The sequence below is a fragment of the Bombina bombina genome, chromosome 1 (genome assembly GCF_027579735.1).
Source record: "Bombina bombina isolate aBomBom1 chromosome 1, aBomBom1.pri, whole genome shotgun sequence".
NCBI classification, from domain to species: domain Eukaryota; kingdom Metazoa; phylum Chordata; class Amphibia; order Anura; family Bombinatoridae; genus Bombina; species Bombina bombina.
In genome coordinates, this window is record NC_069499.1 from 1,358,822,340 (window position 1) to 1,358,848,087 (window position 25,748).

The 25,748-nt window shown below is 38.1% G+C and overlaps 1 protein-coding gene across 7 annotated transcripts in view; it reads right to left on the bottom strand.

Moving 5' to 3' along the window:
• Positions 1-24,460, bottom strand: part of ADAM15 (ADAM metallopeptidase domain 15) — a 288,661-nt gene extending 264,201 nt beyond the window's left edge. For 6 of the 7 annotated variants that reach the window (XM_053703491.1, XM_053703477.1, XM_053703467.1 and 3 more), the window contains exons 1-5: positions 24,183-24,460; positions 18,444-18,541; positions 13,681-13,754; positions 8,732-8,807; positions 8,347-8,423 (exon numbers count right to left, since the gene is read on the bottom strand). In XM_053703491.1, the coding sequence (XP_053559466.1) occupies positions 8,347-8,423; positions 8,732-8,807; positions 13,681-13,754; positions 18,444-18,541; positions 24,183-24,381 (524 nt within the window). In that variant the 5' untranslated portion in view covers positions 24,382-24,460. The remainder of the gene's footprint in view (positions 1-8,346; positions 8,424-8,731; positions 8,808-13,680; positions 13,755-18,443; positions 18,542-24,182) is intronic. The other variant, XM_053703508.1, reaches the window with a different exon arrangement.
• Positions 24,461-25,748: the final 1,288 nt, after the last annotated feature.

A 25,748-nucleotide genomic window follows, 5' to 3' on the forward strand; every position in this document is an offset into this window, starting at 1 on the left:
TTAGTTGCCTGCAAGTAGAACTTGAGGGCACGAACTACATCTAGATTGTGTAAAAGACGTTCCTTCTTTGAAGAAGGATTTGGACACAAGGATGGGACAACAATCTCTTGATTGATGTTCCTGTTAGTGACTACCTTAGGTAAGAACCCAGGTTTAGTACGCAGAACTACCTTGTCTGAGTGAAAAATCAGATAAGGGGAATCACAATGTAAGGCTGATAACTCAGAGACTCTTCGAGCCGAGGAAATAGCCATTAAAAACAGAACTTTCCAAGATAACATTTTTATATCAATGGAATGAAGGGGTTCAAACGGAACACCCTGTAAAACGTTAAGAACTAAGTTTAAACTCCATGGTGGAGCAACAGCTTTAAACACAGGCTTGATCCTAGCTAAAGCCTGACAAAAGGACTGGACGTCTGGATTTTCTGACAGACGTCTGTGTAACAAGATGGACAGAGCTGAAATCTGTCCCTTTAATGAACTAGCTGATAAACCCTTTTCTAAACCTTCTTGTAGAAAAGACAATATCCTAGCGATCCTAACCTTACTCCAGGAGTAACCTTTGGATTCGCACCAGTATAGGTATTTCCGCCATATTTTATGGTAAATCCTTCTGGTAACAGGCTTCCTAGCCTGAATCAGGGTATCAATAACCGACTCAGAAAAACCACGTTTTGATAAAATCAAGCGTTCAATTTCCAAGCAGTCAGCTTCAGAGAAGTTAGATTTTGATGTTTGAATGGACCCTGTATCAGAAGGTCCTGTCTTAGAGGTAGAGACCAAGGCGGACAGGATGACATGTCCACTAGATCTGCATACCAAGTCCTGCGTGGCCAAGCAGGTGCTATTAGAATTACTGATGCTCTCTCCTGTTTGATTTTGGCAATCAATCGAGGAAGCAGCGGGAAGGGTGGAAACACATAAGCCATCCTGAAGTTCCAAGGTGCTGTCAAAGCATCTATCAGAACTGCTCCCGGATCCCTGGATCTGGACCCGTAGCGAGGAAGTTTGGCGTTCTGGCGAGACGCCATGAGATCTATCTCTGGTTTGCCCCAACGTCGAAGTATTTGGGCAAAGACCTCCGGATGAAGTTCCCACTCCCCCGGATGAAGAGTCTGGCGACTCAAGAAATCCGCCTCCCAGTTCTCCACTCCCGGGATGTGGATTGCTGACAGGTGGCAAGAGTGAGACTCTGCCCAGCGAATTATCTTTGATACTTCCATCATTGCTAGGGAGCTTCTTGTCCCTCCCTGATGGTTGATGTAAGCTACAGTCGTGATGTTGTCCGACTGAAACCTGATGAACCCCCGAGTTATTAACTGGGGCCAAGCCAGAAGAGCATTGAGAACTGCTCTCAATTCCAGAATGTTTATTGGAAGGAGACTCTCCTCCTGATTCCATAGTCCCTGAGCCTTCAGAGAATTCCAGACAGCGCCCCAACCTAGTAGGCTGGCGTCTGTTGTTACAATTGTCCAGTCTGGCCTGCTGAATGGCATTCCCCTGGACAGGTGTGGCCGATGAAGCCACCATAGAAGAGAATTTCTGGTCTCTTGATTCAGATTCAGAGTAGGGAACAAATCTGAGTAATCCCCATTCCACTGACTTAGCATGCATAATTGCAGCGGTCTGAGGTGTAGGCGTGCAAAAGGTACTATGTCCATTGCCGCTACCATTAAGCCGATCACCTCCATGCATTGAGCTACTGACGGGTGTTGAATGGAATGAAGGACGCGGCATGCATTTTGAAGTTTTGTTAACCTGTCTTCTGTCAGGTAAATCTTCATTTCTACAGAATCTATAAGAGTCCCCAAGAATGGAACTCTTGTGAGAGGAAAGAGAGAACTCTTCTTTTCGTTCACTTTCCATCCATGCGACCTTAGAAATGCCAGAACTAACTCTGTATGAGACTTGGCAGTTTGAAAGCTTGAAGCTTGTATTAGAATGTCGTCTAGGTACGGAGCTACCGAAATCCCTCGCGGTCTTAGTACCGCTAGAAGGGCACCCAGAACCTTTGTGAAGATTCTTGGAGCCGTAGCCAATCCGAATGGAAGAGCTACAAACTGGTAGTGCCTGTCTAAGAAGGCAAACCTTAGATACCGGTGATGATCTTTGTGGATCGGTATGTGAAGGTAAGCATCCTTTAAATCCACTGTGGTCATGTACTGACCCTCTTGGATCATGGGTAAGATTGTCCGAATAGTTTCCATTTTGAACGATGGAACTCTTAGGAATTTGTTCAGAGTCTTTAAATCTAAGATTGGCCTGAAAGTTCCCTCTTTTTTGGGAACCACAAACAGGTTTGAGTAGAACCCTTGTCCTTGTTCCGACCACGGAACCGGATGGATCACTCCCATTGTTAACAGATCTTGTACGCAGCGTAGAAACGCTTCTTTCTTTATCTGGTTTGTTGACAACCTTGACAGATGAAATCTCCCTCTTGGGGGAGATAATTTGAAGTCTAGAAGGTATCCCTGAGATATGATCTCTAGTGCCCAGGGATCCTGAACATCTCTTGCCCAGGCCTGGGCGAAGAGAGAGAGTCTGCCCCCTACTAGATCCGGTCCCGGATCGGGGGCTCTCGGTTCATGCTGTCTTTGGGGCAGCAGCAGGTTTCCTGGCCTGCTTGCTTTTGTTCCAGGACTGGTTAGGCTTCCAGCCTTGCCTGTAACGAGCAACAGCTCCTTCCTGTTTTGGTGCAGTGGAGGTTGATGCTGCTCCTGTTTTGAAATTCCGAAAGGGACGAAAATTAGACTGTCTAGCCTTAGCTTTGGCCTTGTCTTGAGGTAGGGCGTGGCCCTTACCTCCCGTAATGTCAGCGATAATTTCTTTCAAACCGGGCCCGAATAAGGACTGCCCCTTGAAAGGTATATTAAGTAATTTGGACTTAGAAGTAACATCAGCTGACCAGGATTTTAGCCACAGTGCCCTGCGTGCCTGTATGGCGAATCCTGAGTTCTTAGCCGTAAGTTTGGTTAAATGTACTACGGCCTCCGAAATGAAAGAATTAGCTAGTTTAAGGACTCTAAGCCTGTCCGTAATGTCGTCTAGCGTAGAGGAACTAAGGTTCTCTTCAAGCGACTCAATCCAAAATGCTGCCGCAGCCGTAATCGGCGCGATACATGCAAGGGGTTGTAATATAAAACCTTGTTGAACAAACATTTTCTTAAGGTAACCCTCTAATTTTTTATCCATTGGATCTGAGAAAGCACAGCTATCCTCCACCGGGATAGTGGTACGCTTAGCTAAAGTAGAAACTGCTCCCTCCACCTTGGGGACCGTTTGCCATAAGTCCCGAGTGGTGGCGTCTATTGGAAACATCTTTCTAAATATTGGAGGGGGTGAGAACGGCACACCGGGTCTATCCCACTCCTTAGTAACAATTTCAGTTAGTCTCTTAGGTATAGGAAAAACGTCAGTACTCGCCGGTACCGCAAAGTATTTATCCAACCTACACAGTTTCTCTGGTATTGCAACAGTGTTACAATCGTTGAGAGCTGCTAAGACCTCCCCTAGTAGTACACGGAGGTTCTCCAATTTAAATTTAAAATTTGAAATATCTGAGTCCAATCTGTTTGGATCAGAACCGTCACCCACAGAATGAAGCTCTCCGTCCTCATGCTCTGCGAGCTGTGACGCAGTATCAGACATGGCCCTAGCATTGTCAGCGCACTCTGTTCTCACCCCAGAGTGATCACGCTTGCCTCTTAGTTCAGGTAATTTAGACAAAACTTCAGTCATAACAGTAGCCATATCTTGTAATGTTATCTGTAATGGCCGCCCAGATGTACTAGGCGCCAAAATATCACGCACCTCCCGGGCGGGAGATGCAGGTACTGTCGCGTGAGGCGAGTTAGTCGGCATAACTCTCCCCTCGCTGTTTGGTGAAATTTGTTCACATTGTACAGATTGACTTTTATTTAAAGTAGCATCAATACAGTTAGTACATAAATTTCTATTGGGCTCCACCTTGGCATTGGAACAAATGACACAGATATCTTCCTCTGAGTCAGACATGTTTAACACACTAGCAAAAAACTTACAACTTGGTTATAATCTTTTTTAGCAAAAAACGTACTGTGCCTCAAAGAGGTACTAACGATTAAATGACAGTTGAAATAATGAACTGAAAAACAGTTATTGCATCAAATTTTAAAACAACACAACTTTTAGCAAAGGTTTGTTCCCATTAGTAAAAAACAACACTAATTAAATTTGTACATAAGAAAACAAAACAACGTTTTTTATACACAGTCACTATAAGAATTCTCACAGCTCTGCTGAGAGAATTTACCTCCCTTCAAAGAAGTTTGAAGACCCCTGAGATCTGTCAGAGATGAACCGGATCATGCAGGAAATATAAAAGTAGCTGACTGGAATTTTTTGATGCGTAGCAAAGAGCGCCAAAAACGGCCCCTCCCTCTCCCACACAGCAGTGAAGAGAAACGAAACTGTCACAATTAAAGCAAAAAACTGCCAAGTGGAAAATAATGCCCAAACATTTATTCACACAGTACCTCAGCAATGTAAACGATTCTACATTCCAGCAAAAACGTTTAACATGAGAATAGTTATTAAAAGGATTAGTGACCTTTAACACAGTAGTTCCGGTGAAATACCATCCCCAGAATACTGAAGTGTATACATACATGTCATTTTAACGGTATGGCAGGCTTTTCTCATCAATTCCATTCAGAAAATAAAAACTGCCACATACCTCAATGCAGATTCATCTGCCCGCTGTCCCCTGATCTGAAGCCTTTACATCCCTCAGATGGTCGAGAACAGCAATATGATCTTAACGACTCCGGTTAAAATCATAGTAAAAAATCTCTGTCAGATTCTTCCTCAAACTCTGTCAGAGAAGTAATAACACGCTCCGGTGCTATTTTAAAATAACAAACTTTTGATTGAAGTCATAAAAACTAAGTATAATCACCATAGTCCTCTCACACATCCTATCTAGTCGTTGGGTGCAAGAGAATGACTGGGACTGACGTAGAGGGGAGGAGCTATATGCAGCTCTGCTGGGTGAATCCTCTTGCATTTCCTGTTGGGGAGGAGTTATATCCCAGAAGTAATGATGACCCGTGGACTGATCACACATAACAGAAGAAACAATGGAATCCAGCCTCTTGTAAAAAATAATAATAAAACTTCTTTATTGCTTCCACATCATGGCAAAAAGGACAACATTTCAAGCCCTATATTGGGCTCTTAGTCATGTCTAAGTAAGATCCCAATATAGGGTTTGAAACGTTGTCCTTTTACCCATGATGTGGAAGCAATAAAGAAGTTTTAATATTATTTTTGACAAGCGGCTGGATTCCATTGTTTTTCATTGTGTATACTGTGATTGGCAGTCCCTGATGAATCCAGGCCCCAGGTGGATGGGTGATGTCTCCATTGATAGCATAAAAATATTAGTAGGGGTGTCAACATACTTTTGCCCATATAGTGTATGTGGTATATAAATATAAATTATATATTATAGCAAAAGTACTTTAGCCAGTCTGTCTAAAGACCATTTCTGCCTCCCTTAGACATCTTAACATTATTGCCACTGGCCTCTCTAATCCATGTATACATGGACACCTTACAAACCAGGGGCACTGGTATACAGAAATCTTACTATTGATTTAGTGTTAAGATATTTTTTAATGTTCCGAAATAAAATTTACATATGGCAAATAACTTTTGTGGTTAGTTTTACTTTTAACAACTAAACCATTATGCACAAATAATAATGGCAAAACTGGTAAAAAAAATAATGGGCAATAATAGGTCAAAAGCCCTATATAGTCAAATTTTGAAAATCACAAATTCTTGAATGTGGGTAGTAATCAGCTGTGTATAGTTTCAAATTTAACCTGGTAGAGGGAAGTTTTACCTTTGCAAATAATTGTCAAATTTGCTATAGTTTTTATGCTTCAAACACAGAGGTTAAACAGAATATTGATACTATTGCACAATATAGTTTTAATCTTAATTCAATGTACAATTCCATTCCCTGCAAAACAAACAATTGTACACAAACACGCAGTATATTGGGAATAGGAAAATGCTTGTTTTCTCATAGAAACCTAGATTTTGATGGAACATACTAACCAAAGCCCTAACAAGTCTGCCCATATTTCCTATAACATGTAATTAGATTGTAGAACAACCTTATGCTTACCCCATGAAGTCACCTACAGTGTTTTACAACTTCTAATGTAAGTTTATTTTGAATCAACTAACATTTCTGTGAATAAGTGCTTCTACAAATAACTCATAAACCTACTACCCTTCAGGTTGAGATCATGACTCCTCCTTTTTTGTTAAATATACATTCAGCCTCAGCTTTATTAAACCCTTTTTTCCTTATATGGGTTATAGTAACTTCTGAAAACTCACAGCCTTTGGTTGTTTTAGTAGGCAATTATAGAGGTGTATCTTGGCAGGTTCTATGATTTCTCTAAGTTTAGGCTCTTCCAGACTATGAACAATATTACTGACATTGCTACTCTGAAATCTTAATGCACTTGCATTCCCACCTAACTCTCCAAAACATTTCCTTTCTTCAAGTCTGCACCACATGCTATTCAGTACATCTAATTATTATCCTTTTTTCTTGAAACATTCTGATGCTAAACATACTAGCAGGAATATATATTAATTCAACCATCTTTTTTTCCCATCAGTAGTCTCAAGTAACAAGTTGCCCAAAAACCAAAATTTAGTGAGAGAAAAGTCAGACTGCATAAATGTGTACATGTGTATCACCTGGCCTCAAGGGGTTCTCTCCTGGACTCTACATATGAAATGTCAGCACAACGTTTTCAGGGTTTCCCTCCTTTAAACTTTCAGTTCATATGAATTGGATTTGTTATCTACCTATCTTGAACTGCCAGCTCATGTGTAATAATTACCAAGAAGTTTGCCAGGAAATTATTCAAATGTGATCATACTGGAACTGGTCTCACAATACAGGTAGCCCTCAGTTTACGCCGGGGTTAGGTTCCAGAAGGAATGGTTGTAAATCAAAAACCGTTGTAAATTGAAACCCAGTTTATAATGTAAGTCAATGGGAAGTGAGATAGATAGGTTCCAGGCCCCTCTCAAAATTGTCATAAGTAACACCTAATACATTATTTTTAAAGCTTTGAAATGAAGACTTTAAATGCTAATCAGCATTATAAACCTAATAAAATAATCCCACAACACAGAATATATAATTAAACTAAGTTAAATGAACAAAAACATTTGCTAAACAGCATTATAAACCTAATTTTTCTGCAAACAGTTTATTTCTATGTATTCCAATCTGGACTGATTTATAGACAGGAAGATCTTGTTCCTTTGAAATCTGCTCGATAGCTCAGGTCTGGTTAAACCGATTAATTTCAGCTTCCTTGGCTTTGCTGCAACACAAGCGGACAGCTCCACCTACTGGTTATTTTAATAAATGCACTGCTTCTCAATGCTTTTCAATAGCAGTCACATGACTGGAAAAAAAGGTTGTTATTCTGAAACGGTGTAAATTGAACCATTGTAAAACGAGGGCCACATTTATATTAATTGTTCTATTGTCAGTTTATGTGTTCACAGAATACACCTCTAACATGGGATTATACCAGACCTGCAAGGTCATGAAAAATTCACCTCGATAAGTATATTTGATATTTATTTCACACAGAATGGGGCGCATGAATAGATATTAAAATGTATTTCTGACTGACTGCCAGCTTGTGAATAATGGGCCTCCAAACATACCATTACTTGGCTGACACTTTATATAAAAAAGGTATAAATGAGTTTGAGGAATCATTTATTTCTATTATTTTACCTTTAGATTATGAATTTTATGTAAAAAAGATATACGGCTGTACCTCATCTGGAGTCATTAGCCATGTAGAATAAAGCTAAGAATGCACCTTGCCTGGACAGTTGTGTGAAACAGGTTTTTATGATAAATTGACCTTGGAAGAATGGTTGTGTGAAATCAAACACTACGATAAGCGTCTCCTTAAATTCCATGTAATATGAAGTTCAAATGTATCACTGCTACACTTTCAGAAATTAGAGTCATGACTTGCGTTTACTATACTAATAAGTTATACTGAACAAGTCTCAGAAGAGATTATCTGTAAAAAATTGAGGATTTGAGAACTATTGTTGCCCAATATCGCATGTAATTTGGAATTATTTTAAGATTATTTTTCATCCAGATCATCAAGTCATTTGAACTGCCCCTCATATGTCTAAAGATGATTAAATCATAATGTATGAGATGGTCTTGTAAAATGTATGCCTGCAAGTTGTTGTTCATACACATACATGTGTAGCACAAACACACAAAACATACCTGAGCCCTGAGCATAAACTAAAGCTGCTCCAAGAACCTGTGTTCCCAACCACATGTCCTCGATAATAGCAATTTCTCTGAAACAAAAGAAACAGAATGAAAATCATTAACTCCTGAACAACTCAAGATGTAAATCGTGTCTAGTAAAATGTTAATCTTTGGCACCATTACTTAGACATAGGGAGAAGTATTACAGAATGATGACAAATATAATGTTTCACACAGTTTATAAAAATGATAAGACCAAGCAGCAACTGGGTTTGATATCTGTTCCAGATACTACATCTAGTACTGGTCCATATAGCAGGGTGATACATTTATTTCTATACATTCTTCAAAATACATTGTTTAACATACTGCAAATATGTATATACTTTTTACTTACCGGATCAGAGTTCTCTGTTACACGTGTTCCATTCGGAAGATAATAGGTCAAGCCGTAGGAAGCCGGGAGCAGGTACCTGATGATTCCATATATGACAGAGTTAACATATCTTAAAGATACATAAAATAGCAATTATAAAATGCTCTAATGAACTATAGGATATTTTTGTCTTTGCACTAAAGCTTGCACAGAACACTGTGTTTAACACCACTAAGGAATTAAATACATAGGTAAATTTAGCTTGCTGGTGATGGGTGGCTGTGCATGTGCCGCCCGATTAGTTTGGAACAGAACTGAGCCATACTTTTCTGCAAACTCAGAGTTTTTTATTATTGCTTCTTTATGTCCCTTTAATACTGACTGGTTTCTGGTAATGAAAAAGAAAAGGTTTTGTTTTTTATTTTGAAAAAGACAAAAAGAAAAACACACTAAATCTTTGCAAACAAACATCACAAATTGGCAAATGGATTATTTAAAGGAAAACTAAACCCAATTTTTGTCTTTAATTATTCAGATAGAGCATGCAATTTTAAGCAACTTTCTAATTTACTCCTACTGACAATTTTTCTTTGTTCTCTTGCTATCTTTATTTAAAAGCAGGAATTTAAAGCTTAGGAGCCAGCCCATTATAGGTTCAGCACCCTAGATAGAGCTTGCTTATTGGTGGCTACAGTTAGCAAACCAATAAGCAAGCATAAACCAAGTTCTCAACCAAAAATGGGCCGACTCTTAAGCTTTACATTCCTGCTTTTTAAATAAAGATAGCAAAAGAACAAAGAAAACTTGATAATAAGAGTAAATTAGAATGTTGCTTAAAATTGCCTGCTCTATCTGAATCATTCAAGAAAAAATTTGGGTTTAGTGTCCCTTTAATGCTGAGGTTTGTGTGCGTAAACTAAATGTAGCATTAAATATAATTATTAAGTAAGAACAGATACAAGGCTGCTCATTGTTACAAACATTTTTATTTCTTATTCATATGTGGTTTCTTTTTAACTAGTCACAAACTATGCATATCAAAACTTTATTGTACAATTCCATCTATAAATCCTTTAGTGAGGCAAAACAAATAATGAATATACATTTTTACTGGGTAAAGAGATATATTAATAAAATGCTGTTATACACAAGCACACTGTACTATTGCACTACTGAGTGCCTCTGTTTTTAACACAAAAAGGAAATAAACAAGTTAAATTTCACTCAATGCACTTCTGTGCCTGTAACTACCAGCTACATACATATGTAATGCACTTCTGTGCCTGTAACTGACAGCTACATACATATGTAATGCACTTCTGTGCCTGTAACTGACAGCTATATACATATGTAATGCACTTCTGTGCCTGTAACTGACAGCTACATACATATGTAATGCACTTCTGTGCCTGTAACTGACAGCTACATACATATGTAATGCACTTCTGTGCCTGTAACTGACAGCTACATACATATGTAATGCACTTCTGTGCCTGTAACTGACAGCTACATACATATGTAATGCACTTCTGTGCCTGTAACTGACAGCTACATACATATGTAATGCACTTCTGTGCCTGTAACTGACAGCTACATACATATGTAATGCACTTCTGTGCCTGTAACTGACAGCTACATACATATGTAATGCACTTCTGTGCCTGTAACTGACAGCTACATACATATGTAATGCACTTCTGGGTCTGTAACTGACAGCTACATACATATGTAATGCACTTCTGTGCCTGTAACTGACAGCTACATACATATGTAATGCACTTCTGTGCCTGTAACTGACAGCTACATACATATGTAATGCACTTCTGTGCCTGTAACTGACAGCTACATACATATACAATGCACTTCTGGGCCTGTAACTGACAGCTACATACATATGCAATGCACTTCCAGGCCTGTAACTGCCAGCTACATACATATGCAATGCACTTCCAGGCCTGTAACTGCCAGCTACATACATATGTAATGCACTTCCAGGCCTGTAACTGCCAGCTACATACATATGTAATGCACTTCCAGGCCTGTAACTGCCAGCTACATACATATGTAATGCACTTCCAGGCCTGTAACTGCCAGCTACATACATATGTAATGCACTTCTGAGTCTGAGCTGGACATGCACCTATGACTGCCAGATACATATCTACACGGCTCCCTATTGGCTCTACCACACTCTGGAGTGGCAATGCACTTCTGTGCCTGTGATTGCTGTCGCTCCTTATTGGCTCACCACTCTCCCAGCTCAAGAGCAGACGTGTACTTAGGGTTGCCACCCGTCCCTTAAAATACAGACCACTTATAAACTACACATGCTGCAGGATGTGCAGGGAGGAATATGAATAGTGCTGTCCAGAAACACAATACATGTTCCTCCCTGCACACCCTGCAGCATGTGTAACTCATAAGTATCCAGGAAAACATGGCAACCCTACGTGTACTGCCCCTCTGGTGCAGACCTTAAATGTATTTTAAACCATTTTGTGGGGTTAAACACATTGGACTAGATTACAAGTGGAGCGCTAATTTATCCCGCGCCTATAAATGGACAAATTCGCCCATTTATGAGCAAACAATAAATAACCAGCCATTACAAGTGGCTGGTTATTGCTACAGTGAGCTCATGGTAGCAATTAGTGCTCCGAAAATTAACCAGAGATCAGATCTCTGGTTAATTTTAAAAATGTGCCCTAATTGCTTCCACAATAAAAAAAAAAATTAAAATTTTTTTTTTTTTAAAAATTAGCATCTTTAATTTTTTAAATAATAACTGTACAAATCAGTTTTTAGGGGTTAAAGTTAGGGATGTGGAGTGTTAGGAAAGAAACGGCCCATCGTGGTCTATGGGGACTGTGTGTTCACTGTAAATATTTATGTATATGCTTATATACATATATATTAATGTGTTAATGTGTATATTCACATTTAAAACACACACACACGCTGCTGTGTCTCACAGCATGAGTATGAGGCTCCTATTGAAGCCTATAGAAGCTTCCCTGTAATGCGAATGCGAGGTCCATACCATTATGAGAATTACGAGTGGAGCGCAAATATCGCGCTCCCGAAAGTGCAGTTTTGCGCTCCACTTGTAATCTGGCCCATAGTGTGAGGAAGAGGAAAGAAGAAGTGCAATAGCAAAATGCTCTAGCAGTTTAGTGCATTTTACTATTGTACTATTGTGTGTTCATGCTGAGGTTGGTTTGCCCCATACATCAAGGGACCCATGGAAGAATTTGAGGTATAAAGCCTGTTCACTTAACACTTCCTGCTCATCGCAAAAATACATTAACACAAATTAATTCATTTATTTTTTAAATATATCTATATATTATGCATCTTTAGAGGGGTCAAATGGGGTACCCATGAGGCTCTGAACCCGGCAGTGATTGCACCTTGTGCGCCTCTAGTAGTCACACCACCTCTATTATAACCCAAAATCAGATCACAGCACATCATCTGTTACAGTAACACACCTTTTAAATAAATGCTGTGATCCATTTTGGCAATATAGAGTAGCAACTGACCCTTAAGTAACCCATCTTTCAGATGCTTGTTCTTGTGGTCAAGCCAAATTCCGCTCCTAGAACTGCATTCCTTGCCACCCCCTTCCTTGTCTGGGTGTGGGAGGAAACACTTTAGGCTTTCCGCCGGCATTGTAAATAAAACAAAGTCCCTTGGAGTGTCCTGTATGCTTCTATCCTGTTAAGTCCCCTCCCTGTACCATGCTCAAAAGCTACACTAAATAAGTTTATACACCACCCATCTCCACACCTCACACCCTGCAAGATACATAACTTGACACTTTCTTATCTGTTAAATAAACAGTGGTGAGACATGCACGTTCGACAATTAAATAGAACATAATTTAAAGGGACACAGAATGACACTTTCATGATTCAGATGGAGTGTACAGTTTAAAAAAAATCTGTCTAATGTATTATTACATTTACTTTTTTCCCTTGGCATCGTTTGTAAATAAATTCCATGTCTTTAATTTTTTTTTTAAAAATCTGTATACAGGCTAATTTTCAACACAATATTTTTTTTTGAGGAAATAATTTTCCTTTGTTGCACAATAAAAAATGTTTTTGCTTTATAGTTTTCCTATTTTCACAGCACATTGATAATCACATTTGCATATTGTGCCACACAAAAAAAATGTAATAATTTATATTTGGGAAAACCAAATATGGCAGACAGATTTTATGACAAATCTGATTTAGATGGGGCAGTAAACGTTCTCATACATGTGATATCTTTTTGTATATTTTACACCTGTGAGCTTATAAATGTTACCATGCATATAATCCCAATGTTTATAGCGCTGCAGAATCTGTTGGCGCTCTACAAATAACTAATAATAATAGCAAATAATCATTAAAGAAGAAATATCGTAGAACAGTAATATCATGTCATGCATTAAAGGGACACTGAACCCAAATTCATTCATTCTTTCTTTCATGATTCAGATAGAGCATGACATTTTAAACAACTTTACAATTTACTCCTATTATCAGTTTTTCTTCATGCTCTTGCTATCTTTATTTTAAAAGCAGGTATGTTAATCTTAGCAGTCAGCCCATTTTAGGTTCAGCACCATGGAGAGCGCTTGCTTATTGGAGGCTTACATTTACTCACCAATAAGCAAGCATAACCCAAGTTCTCAACCAAAAATGGTCCGGCTCCTATGCATCACATTCCTGCTTTTTAAATAAAGATAGCAAGAGAATAAAGAGAAAAAAAAATATATAATAAGAGTAAATTAGAAAGTTGCTTAAAAATGCATGCTCTAGCTTAATCATGAAAAACAATTTGGTTTAGTGTCCGTTTAACTATCATTTTGCAGAGTTCACCACTTCAAAATATCCCATGTGACGACCACTTCAAAATATCCCTTTAAGACGACTGAGATAGGACGATAACTTGCATTTCTATGGATGAATTACACTTACCAACTGTGATGTAATTCCACCAGGACCGTTGTTTCTTCTATTTGCAAAGTGAGCTGTAGCTGGCTGGGAAGACTCTACAGGGTAAGAGGGAAAATAAATCTTAGACAATAGCAGTAAATGGAAAAAAAGAAAAAGATGGGGATAAGCGAATCAGTAGAGGCAGAAAGACACATTGGAATAAGAAATTATAACAACAGGTAGGTAGGTGTGTGTAAATCAGGCTAAAGTTGCTGTATCACCTGCAATGTGATAAAGGGACATATGACTGCAATAAGAAATTGCTTTAATGTGCTGGGGCTGATATCTCTTCCCCTGCCTGAAAAAAAAAAATAACTTAACCTTTCACTCATCAAACTGCTTCTTCAACAAACCAGACAGTAATAACAATCCCTCTGCAACTTCCCAGGCTTCCTCCCAGCAGGGTACAGCAAGGAAACGAGGGAATCCTGAGCTGCAGAGGCACTAAGGGAACTCTATTAACCCCATATGTGCCTTTTTACAAATACCATATGTTTTGTATAAGAGAGCTCTAAAAATTCAAATGCACAAAAAACAATGGGAAAAAATAAAATAAAATAAATAAAAAGGTATATAAATATCTCCATTCTATTCTTGCATAGAAAAAAATGTTTAAAACTTAAAATATACAGCAATTTTTCCCCAAAAAAGTAAGCAACTGTATCTGAGAAGTGTTTTTTTTTTCAAAGCAAAGAGTAATCACTATAAGTATTCAAGTTACTCTATTGTAACACAATATTCAATATAATTACACAAAATAAAGGGATTTAGAACATTGTAGAAACAAAACTCCCTTTCAGGCAATTCATACAAACTAGCCTGCAAAAAACACTATGCTTCTATCTAAATATCCTATAATAGACTATCTGACTTTGAATTCCTCCAATCTATAACAACTAATGAACTCAAAATACATTTGTACTGAGGAGGACTCTATGAAGGCAATATAGGGTTTCCGATTATGAAAAGAGAAAGTTTTACCTGTATTTCTTAAAGGGATAGAAAGTTTAAATTTAAAATGGGCATACGTGCATTTCAATTTGAAATAGAAGCATTTTTGCAGTATACTTCCATTAGCAAAAATGCTTCTAGTAAAGGTTATTAGTGTTTATCAGAGGCATACGCACATATGCTGAGGGCCCGTGCACTAGTATTCACGCTCAGAGAGCTGGCAGTGGTGTGTATTGTGTCTGACGTCATATCAGCGACCACTGACTCTCTGAGAAGGTAGAAAATTTATTGTATATTCATCACAATTTCAATTATCAAATAGTTGTCCTGATTATGGCAGCAACAAACTGAACAAATCCCTTAGAATCAGTTTAAAAAAAAAAAAAAAAAAAAAAAAAAAAAGGACAACATTTTTAGTTTAAAAGGGGGGAAAAAAAAGGAATAGATCTCTGAATAATTGCATACAATATACACTCTGTAACACTGATATATACTTGTCTGGACAGTAAATAGGAAATATTAAAGGGGCATGAAACCCAAATATTTGCTTTCATGATTTAGAAAGAGTATGCAAATTTACTTCTATTATCTATTTTGCTTCATTCTTTTGATATCCTTTACTGAAAAGTATATCTAGATAGGCTCAGTAGCTGCTGATTGGTTGCTGCACATAGATGCCTTGTGTGATTGTGATTGGCTCACCCATGTGCATTCTTCATCAAAGGATATCCCATGAATGAGCAAATTAGATAATAGAAGAAAATTGCAATGTTGTTTATAATTGTATTCTCTATCTGCATCATGAAAGAAACATTTGGAGCTTAATGTTCCTTTAATAATCCCGTTTAAATAACACGTGTGAAACATGGGCAATTGTGATATGCAAAGTCAAAGGACAAGCGTGTGAAATTTGGAAATCTGTACATATATGAAGAAAGGCTAATGCAGTTTCAGTTCTGGATCAGCTATACTCTGACTCTGTACTTTAACTATGTGTTTAACCCATTTGCCAGGGTTAAACACATAAAGGTGCAGGGTCCCTAGTTTTAAAATTACATGTGCTAAAGAATTAGAGTATGTACATTTTCGACTATAATGTCCCTTTAAAAATCTCAAAAAAAAAGAGCCATCAATGGTTAAACTATGTAGACGTTTAAAGAAAAGATCTGTGTTGTTTAGGAGTTAAAGGGACATAAAGGAACAACAATAAAATGCTTTTATCTGCACTGGTCTATATCTCAACATCCCCATTAAGTGAATCAGGGGTTCCGTGTGTGTGTGTGTGTGTGTGCCGGCCAATCACCAGCCATGGGGAGCTCAGGATTGGTGGTGCATTGCCAATTCACACCTAACTTCTGCTCAATCAATAGTGCAATAATAAAATGCTCCTGAACATTGCAGAATTTTATTTTTGCTCTTTTAAAGGGACATGAAAGTCAAAATTAACCTTACATGATTTAGACAGAACATGCAATTATAAGAAAAGTTTCTATTTACTCCTATTGTCAAATTCGCTTGGTATCCTTAGCTGTAAAGCACACCTAGGTAGGTACATGAGCAGCAGTGCCCAACAGGAAGCAAGTTGCTGATTGGTAGATACACACATATGCCTTTTATCATTGGCTCACCAGATGTGTTCAGCTGGCTCCCAGTAGGCCATTGCTGCTCTGGAGCTGACGTTTCAATAAAGGATCCCAAGAAAAAAAAAAATTGGGTAATAGCAGCAAAATAGAAAGTCTATTAAAATTGCATAATCTAAATGAATCAGACAAGTGTAATTTTCACTTTCATGTCCCTTTAAGAACAGCTGATAGAGAAATTTTGAGAACTAGGAAGATCTATCTGTCATACTCGCTGTCTTAATGCCAGAGGGTCCTATGACACTGAACACCCCAAACAAATCACATTCATTTAAAAAGAAAATCATCAAAATCTTATAGCGGGACTTGAGTAATCAGAGGGATTTTTATATCGATAGATAGATAGATAGATAGATAGATAGATAGATAGATAGATAACCCATGCCATCTTAAAAAATGTCTGTATTGTTCCTAAGTTTAAATATGTCAACCTCAGCCTTATAGTTTACTTAGGTTTTAATAGTCATTTCTAAAACAAATTTCAACTGCAAAAAAAAACTAACTACAATGAGTGATTGGGTGTGTATAATATATACACAATACTTTCCAAGGATCCCCAGCAGCTGGAACACAATTCAAACAGCTAAGAATTAGAAAATGAGAAGGGAGTGTGACTCTCCTCACCAAACCATGCCCTTCCTACTCCCTCCCATCGCCATTTCAGAGCTGCCCCTTCCTCCATCCCTCATTGTTGTACAGGGCACAGGAAGAGACTCCTCCCGGTGAGGTCACCTTGTCGCTGACACCCCCCCCCCAATAACTGTAATAGGAAGTGTCTCACTAGTTTCAAAGAGGGTGGGATCGCAGCCTGGGAGTGATGTAATGCTTGGCATCTGATGCTTCTTAGATTAAAAAAAATATTTATATTCTGCAGCACACACCTGCGGTTTTAAACTACACCTGCTTGGGATAATCTAGCAGGACACGTTTTATAGCCTCACCCATCCACTGCTCTGAAAAACCTTAGCAGCCTATCTGTTCTACAGGGTACCTTTAACACCTACTTATTTGTTTAAAGGGACAGTTTACTGATTGCCTAATTTTGCATAACCAACACTGTTAAATTAATATACATCTACCTCTATAATTACATGTATCTAACCCCCTGCGGACTGCCCCTTATCTCAGTGCTTTTTACCATCTTGAATTTTAGCCAATCAGTGCTGGTTCTCGCATAACCATGATCATTCTCCATGGAAATGAACACGTTATCTATATAACACACATGGACCTGCACTGTCTGGCTGTTTGAAAAAGCACTGAGATAAGGGGCAGTCTGCTGGGGCTTAGAAACAGGCATACCTTAGAGGTTATAAACTATATTAATATAACAATGTTGGTTATGGAAATCTGGAGAATGAGTAGTAGAGGTCTTATCTATCTTTTAAAATAAAATAAAAATTAGGTAGATTGTAAATTTAATGCACTTCTTAGAATAATTATGTGATGTTGCTTCTTACTTGTTCAGCCGATTGTCATAGGAAGAGTCACATCCCTTACAAGTTTTATGGAATTTCCTACCTGCCCACCAACCTGCCCTAATTATAGCAACACCCACTTACCTGGTCTAGAAAAACATTTCACCTGTATTGCCCCACCAGCCTATCATGCAGCGTTGTGCCAATAATTCAGCCTTAATAGAAATTTTGCATCCCTACAAATCCTAGCTTTCATTTCTCAGACACACAGACATTTAAATATAAAAGTCTAATGTATTTGATTTGGAACTATACATTTTTGTTTAAGCACTCAATATATTTTATATGCTGGTTCCCATGCCATAATAGCAGATTAGTCATATAGCATGCAGAAAAGGTGCGTGTCACCATAGGGCATTTAGAACGTTCCTCTCATTCTGGAAGCAATATTAACAAAGTTAGGATTAACTCCTTGATTGTCAAACCTGGCTGCATCATGTTGAATAGTCATTCAACTATGACAGCAAAGAGGTTAACACAACTATGCCACCTGCAACATTTCCACTTTAGTGAAATGTTACAAGATAGTTTCACTGTATTATTTTAAAGTAACAGTATAGGAATTAGGAATGTATATTGATTTGAATAAATAATAAAGCAAACTGATCATTCTACAGGTACTTTTGGCAGTGCCAAATACCCCTATTACTTACATTGGACAGCCCCTATTACTTACTTGGACAGCTTCCTTCAGGCTCAATCTATGACCATCAATGTGGATTTCTGGATTTATTTCCCAGTAAGGTGTTTCGTCTATCAAGTGTGATCTAGATTCTAGAATTAGAGAAATAATTGATGCCAATAATAAGAATTATTACAAAAGTTTGTATTACAGATTGTCAGCTAGTAAATAACATCCAAATGCACAATCGTTATCCGATATTATGAACATTAGCTATAAAAAACACCCAAAACAATATAAGCAATAGAACAACACTACAATGACTTCTCACCTGTCAAGTCAATCTACAGTACATTTTGTTGCATATCATTTAAATACAATCCTAAAAGATAGAATGGCAAATACAGTAATTCAGCTCCTTATCAGTACAATCATGAATGAGCCAAGTGCAGAAAAGAAAAACATGTGAGTTGCAGATAAGTAAAAGTAGAGGAGTAACATGGAATTAGGAAGATGTGGTCAGATAAAGTTAGCCCCAGGACACAGGGCAGCATGAGTGGGGGGGGGGGAGACAGGCCGATGGAAAGGTGTTTGGTAGTGAGTTATAGGAGAGGGGATATTTAAAGCGACACGCAGGTCAAATTACATTTTCATGATTCAGATACAACATGTAATTTTAAACAACTTTCCAATTTACTGCCATAAAAAAAAATGTGCACATTCTTTTATATTTACACTTTTTGAATCACCAGCTCCTACTGAGCATGTGCAAGAATTTACAGACTACACATATATGCATTTGTGATTGGCTGATTGTTATCACATGGTACAGGGGGAGTGGAAATATACATAAGTTTAAAATTGGTTAAAAAAAAAATCTACTACTCGTTTGAAATTCAGAGTAAATGCTATTGTACTGTCTTGTTATCTTTCATTTGTTGATTATGCAAATCTTCTGTGTTTACTGGTCCTTTAAGGCAGGGCTGTAGGTATAGTTGAGCGCCAAAATAAGCAAGCAGCAACTTTCCCCTCCCACCCTCCCATTTTATTATAAAGGGTTTACGTTTTGTCACAGTCTTTGGCCGGTGCTAGTCCTCTCACTTCAGCAACTAGACTAAGGCCAGAGGTGGTTGGGTTGAGCTCCCCATGGGGTAGAAGAGCAGGTTAAAGGGATATAATACTCATATGCTAAATCACTTGAAACTGATGCAGTAAAACTGTAAAAAGCTGCCCGGAAAATATTACCTGAGCATCTCTATGTAAAAAAGGAATATATTTTACCTCACAATTTCCTCAGCTCAGCAGAGTAAGTTCTGTGTAAAAAAAATATACTTCAGCTGCTGCCCAGCTGCAGGTAAACAAAATAAATAAAAAAAATGAAGAAATGAACAGCAGCCAATCAGCATCAACAGTGATGAGGTCATGAACTCTTTTACTGTGATCTCATGAGATTTCACAGTAAACTTCCTTAAACTGAATAGGGAAATAAGATGAGTGCGCACATAAGCTCACTCCCTTAGCTGTCCCTGGACAGACATACTGATTTGCTGCTTAGAAGTCCTTTACAAAGGGATGTGGCTACTGAGGATTTTTTGAGATAAAATATCTTTCTTTTTTACATAGAGATGTTCAAGTGATATTTTCTAGTCAGCTTTTTACAGCTATGCTGCATCACTTTCAAGTGTTTCAACATTTGGGTATCATGACCCCTAAATTAGATATTTGGGCATGGGGTCCCTTGGAGCAGATGGTAGAAAAAAGTAACGGACTTAGTTAAGTCCAGGAGAATCTAAAGTACGGCCTGGTCAATGGAAAGGGGAGAATAAAAGTTTTAAATTGGAGCTAGCACCTCTGGATTGGTTCTAGTTAATAAAGTTTATATGTGGTTCTAAAGAGTTCTATTTATTTATAAGTTGTAAATTGGTATTTAATGAACAGGCCAGAATTTCACCATAAACAAGCATCATTGTGCCCTTTTCACAAAAAGTGTCAATCAGACCTTCAACCCAAAGCTTATCCAGCCAACAGCCTGAAGGGAAAACTGACGCCCTTCACCTACTGTTCTACTCCTCTGCATATTCCTATTGGTAACAAACACACAGACTGCTCCTCTTCCCAAAACATTGCTCATTGTTTTATGTGTAGCAAATTATATATCATTATATTTATGTATGTTTCTCTGTATATGTATACAAAAATAGGTCTTAGCCATAAGAATTTGTTGGTACGAAAAAATCTCTTTATTTCAGTTTTAAAGGGACTGTAAACACCTTGTAATTACAATATATTTCTATTGTGCTGCTATAGAATAACATATCAACCTAAAACAAATTAACATCCTTTTTATTGTACTTGTTTTCAATTGCCAAACTCCATTTACCAACTGCCTTGTTTGGAGGCGCCAATCAGGTCCACAGATAACCAGGCTAACCGCTGTCATAAAGTTAGTATAAAATGAATTGTTTTGCAGTTGTTATCTGATAGTCAATTAGGGACAGATATGTAGCAGAATTAGCTGTAAAGGGTTACTATACCCAAATTATTTCTTTCATGATTTAGATCGAGAATGGTTCAGAACCGGGGTTATGCTTGCTTATTGGTGGCTAAATGTAGTCACCAATAAGCAAGCTTTATCCAGGGTGCTGAACTTAAAATGGGCTGGCTCCTAAGCTTTACATTCCTGCTTTTTAAATAAAGATAGCAAGAGAATGAAGAAAAAATGATAATAGGAGTAAATTAGAAAGTTGCTTAAAATTGCATGCTCTGAGTCATTAAAGAAAAAATTTGGGTTAAGTATCCCTTTAAAGAGACACAAAACCCCAAGAGTTTTCTTTTGTGATTCAGACGGCATAAAGTTTACAAATAATGTTCAATTTACATCTATTATCAGATTTACTTCACTCTCAATGTATTCTTTGCTGAAGAGATACTGTTCTTGCAAATGTATCACAGTTATAAAACTGCTACCGACGCCGTATATTGCAATGTGCATGCTCCTACACCTTCCTACCTGCTTTTTGCCAAAGGGTAACAAGAGAAAAAAAAAAGTTAATTTAACAGAAGAAAATTGTAAAATGTTTGCTTTTTTTATTTTACACTATCTGAATCATTAAATACTTTTTGGGGGTTTATGTCCCTTTAAGAAATCAGCAGTGCATTTCAAGTTCTGAGAACGAGCACTCAGTTTTCAGAGCCAAATTACATGAAAAGCGGCAAAGTGGCAAAATAAATAATGAGAATATATTGCAAAGTTGTTCCGTTACACATAACTAAAGATTTTATATAAAAAATCAAGGTGTTTACTGTCCCTTGAATAAATCTACAAAAATCATTAACCAACCCTTAAACAGAAAACATAATACAATGTGGCCCTTTATTTAAAAAGCTTGGAGATTCCTGTTCTACACTGAGTTGTTCTTCAGACAATGCATCTTTGGCCACAAGTCCCCCCTTTCAACAATTTCTTACTTTACATCTGAGGCATATGTCCAAGTTAAAAAGAAATGTCCCACCCTGACTCTGAGTCCTTAACATTAAGGATGACTCACTGCCTACAATGCCAAAAGACCTCTCTCCCCCCTTCCTGAAGTCCAATAAGAAGTCCAGATCTGATCTATGCGTGTCACATGATGGGATTCCCATTGACTGTCAACCTCTGGGACGCTCATTCTTCTCTAGTGAGATAACTCACTGCTGCACTGATAGGTCAGAACTAGAAAACAAGTGCACTCCAATACTGGATATATTTTTCCGAAATGTTATAAAGTGGTTGTATGATGTGATTTATAAGAATGCTTCACTTCAGCATTAAAGGAAAATGTGCATGAACTGCAAACGGCAATCCATTATGAAAGACTTGTCTTTGTCATGTGTGTAATAACTACTGCTTGCAGATTCTTATTTTAATAATAAATGCCACTCTACTCAAAAGAGAAATACGGTAAAAGATCCAAATAGGGCAAAACTTTAAAAGGGATATGTATCCCAATGTTTCATATGAAGCATACAATTGTGAACAAAATTACCACTTATTTCTTAAGCCTGTAAGTGCACAATTAGTTTTTAACTACATAAACATGTGACTAGGTTCCATGACTGCATGTTAGTAAGATGTTTTGAAAGTTTAGTGGAGTCATATAATAGTCTCCCAGCAGAGGCAGTAGTTTTAATTTATTAAAGGGACAAAAAAGTGCACCATGTTAGAGCATTTTATCATTACACTTTAGCTTGCATATAACTATGTGCTTTAAAGTGAAGGTCCATTTTGATGAATTAGTGCCCGGTTTTTAATAAACCTATTAAAAACAAGGGAACTTTAATTCATCAAAATTGACATTTCACTGTTTTCTTCAAAAACGTACCTTTTAATCCTGGCAGCCGCTCCAGCACTTCCTCTGCCCGTCGCAAGCCGTCTTCGCAGGTCCAAAATGAAGAATCCGGCTTCCTCCAATCACAGCGTTGCATCAGGCCAAGATTCCCCAGGGGGGATGCTGTGATTGGAGGAAGCCTGGTTCGTCATTTCTGATGTTTGCACAGGCTTCCGACGGCCAGGGGAATCGCTGAAGCGGCATTCAGGATTAAAAAGGTACGTTTTTTAAGAAAACAGAGAAATGTCAATTTTGATGAATTAAAGTTCCCTTGTTTTTAATTGGTTTATTAAAAAACGGGCACTAATTCATCAAAATGGACCTTCACTTTAACCCTCCAAAGGGATAAAACACATAGTTAAAGTCAGATGAGTGCAGCAATGCACTACTGGGAGCCAGCTGAACACATCTGATGAGTCAATAATAGGAGACAAATATGTCTCTCCAGCAATTAAAAGCTTGCTCCCGGTAGTACATTGCTGCTGCTGAGCATATGCATATACTTTTCAACAAAGGATTACCATAGAACAAAGTAAACTTGATAAGTGAATGTAAAAGGGATACTCTTTCTAAATCAGGAAAGTTTAATTTAAACTTTCATATACAGTACAAAGCTGCGCATAGCCTGTCAAATAAAGGTGAGTTGTCACCAGGGCCGGCTCAAGATATTGTGCTGCCTGGGTCCAAGATTACAATGACACCCCCAATAATAACATTATTGATTAACATATCAACCTACTAGTCTTGTCACTGACCTTACTAAGCCTGCATACCTGCATGCAACCAATGCTTATGCAAAATTTCAGCATAAGTGGGAAAGATGTTAGGGGGTTGATTCTGTGTCTTTGTGCATTCCCACACGGAGACAGAAGACAGGGGTCTGACAGTGACTGACTCAGTCAATAAAGTGCTGCCCCTTGTCAAGTGCTGCCTGGGTCCCTTGGATCCACTTGATCCCATGGTTGAGCCGGCCCTGGTTGTCACTCACATACAGTAAACTATACATACAGTTTCTGAATGTCACAGAAAACGTATCTCACAGAAAGTCTGACACATACCCCTATTCCACATATGTTCCATCACAGGGTGATCACATTCCACTCTTGAAAAAACATTCATCAACAAGCTGTCACTGTTTACTACTGGTCGTCTGCATTAATTATGTGATGCACCAAAGTATCGTGCAGTATTTTAACATGAGAAGTACATTCTAGAATTAACTTGTAGTCATAACATTATAAGTGAAATAGAAATGATATGTACACTCGCATTTTGCATTACAAACATTTTCTGTCACAGTGTGTTGTTGCACTACTTCTGTCAGACGCACATTCTGTCACACACAGTTTTGCATTTTCCGTTTTATGAATTTTTGGTCACAGTCACATAAACATTTTCTGCCACATACAACTTGCACAATACTTACCCTCCTTCTGAACCCTGGAATGACTCAGCTGTACCCCAAATCCATGGGTTACGTTCCTATGGTTATTACGGGTAAGCTTCCCCCTTGAATCCCGAGCAAGGACAATGTGCCCGTGAGCCTGTGAGGTCTGTATGTTATATGAGTGTCCTGCATCAAGCCCGCACAGGAGCAGCATCAACCAACAAGCCCCCAACCTCATCCCGCCGCTAACATACAACCCGACATTGGGAGAGAGGAACTGAGAGTGACTGACCAGGCCGGGGACTGACAGGAGGTGGAGAGACAGACACATGGGAGGATACAGGGCGGGAGAGAGGAGGGAAACCGGAGGAGAAGGTGGAGAGATTTATGCTAATGAGTCAAGTATGGGAAGGAAGAGCAAGATAGACACTAGACTGAAGGAAGGAAAAGGAGCGCAGCAAGACGTGGAAGAGAGAGATTGCATGGAGGCTAATGTTTAGTCTTAAAGAAGCAGGGAGAATGGCCTCTGGTGAAGAGAGCAAGGTGTCCTTGCGGAAAACTCTCACATTAGTAGATTTTTGTATGTATCATGATGTTACTTTTTATTTGCTTGTCCCATGTTACTCTTTCTATGTTTGCTTTAATGCTTAATAAATAGGACGTTTCTGGTAATTAATTATTGTCAATGTAACTGAGGTAAACCAAGTTATAGATGTAGGACAAGAAAATGTGAAATATAAAAAGAGGAGGAATTAGTGAGACTGTGAGGAGTTACAGGTGGAAGATAAACAAAGGAGGAGAGATGGTGAAACAGTAGGTAAAGGAAAGCAGCATGCGAAGGAAGGAAACGTAAATCAACAAGGAGAGGGTCAGAGACCTGAATTGCGTGTTAGATAATTTCTCCCCATCGGTTCACTGTAGTTTCTCATTTTCTTTGACGAACTGTCAGCTATATATCCCTTGTCAATCAAAAAGACTTAAATATATTCATAGCATGCACTAATTTGCAGATCTGCTTATGACAAAAAAATAATAATGCATCTGACTGGTTACCAGGTTGGTGCTATATTTTATGATCAATATTATTTGGCTTAGGCTGGATTTAACTTTTTTTAAGAGGGATGCTCAATTATTATAAAACAATCCAAATCTGGGTGAGCCAAAAAGTTTTCCAAAGAAGAAATGTTCAATTCCTTATTCAGAATCTCCCATTGAAATGCATGGACGTTAGGGTTCTGGGTTTGGTGGCATATTTTATGATCAGTATCATTTGGCTCAGCCTAGATTGAACTTTTTTATGTAGAGGGGATGCCCAATTAGTATAAATCAAGCCAAATGTGAGTGAGCCAATATGGTTTTAATAGAGTAAAGCTTGGTTCCTTATTCAGAATTTCTAATTGAAGTGCATGGAAGTTAGGGTGCTGGGTTTGGTGCCATATTTTATTATCAATTTAATTTGGCTCGGGCTAGATTGAACTTTTGTTTATAGAAGGATGTTCGATTAGTATAAAACAAGCCAAATTTTGGTGAGGCAAGATGGTTTTCATAGAAAAAAAGAGCTCTATTCTTTATTCAGAATTTGCCATTGAAATCAATGGAAGTTTT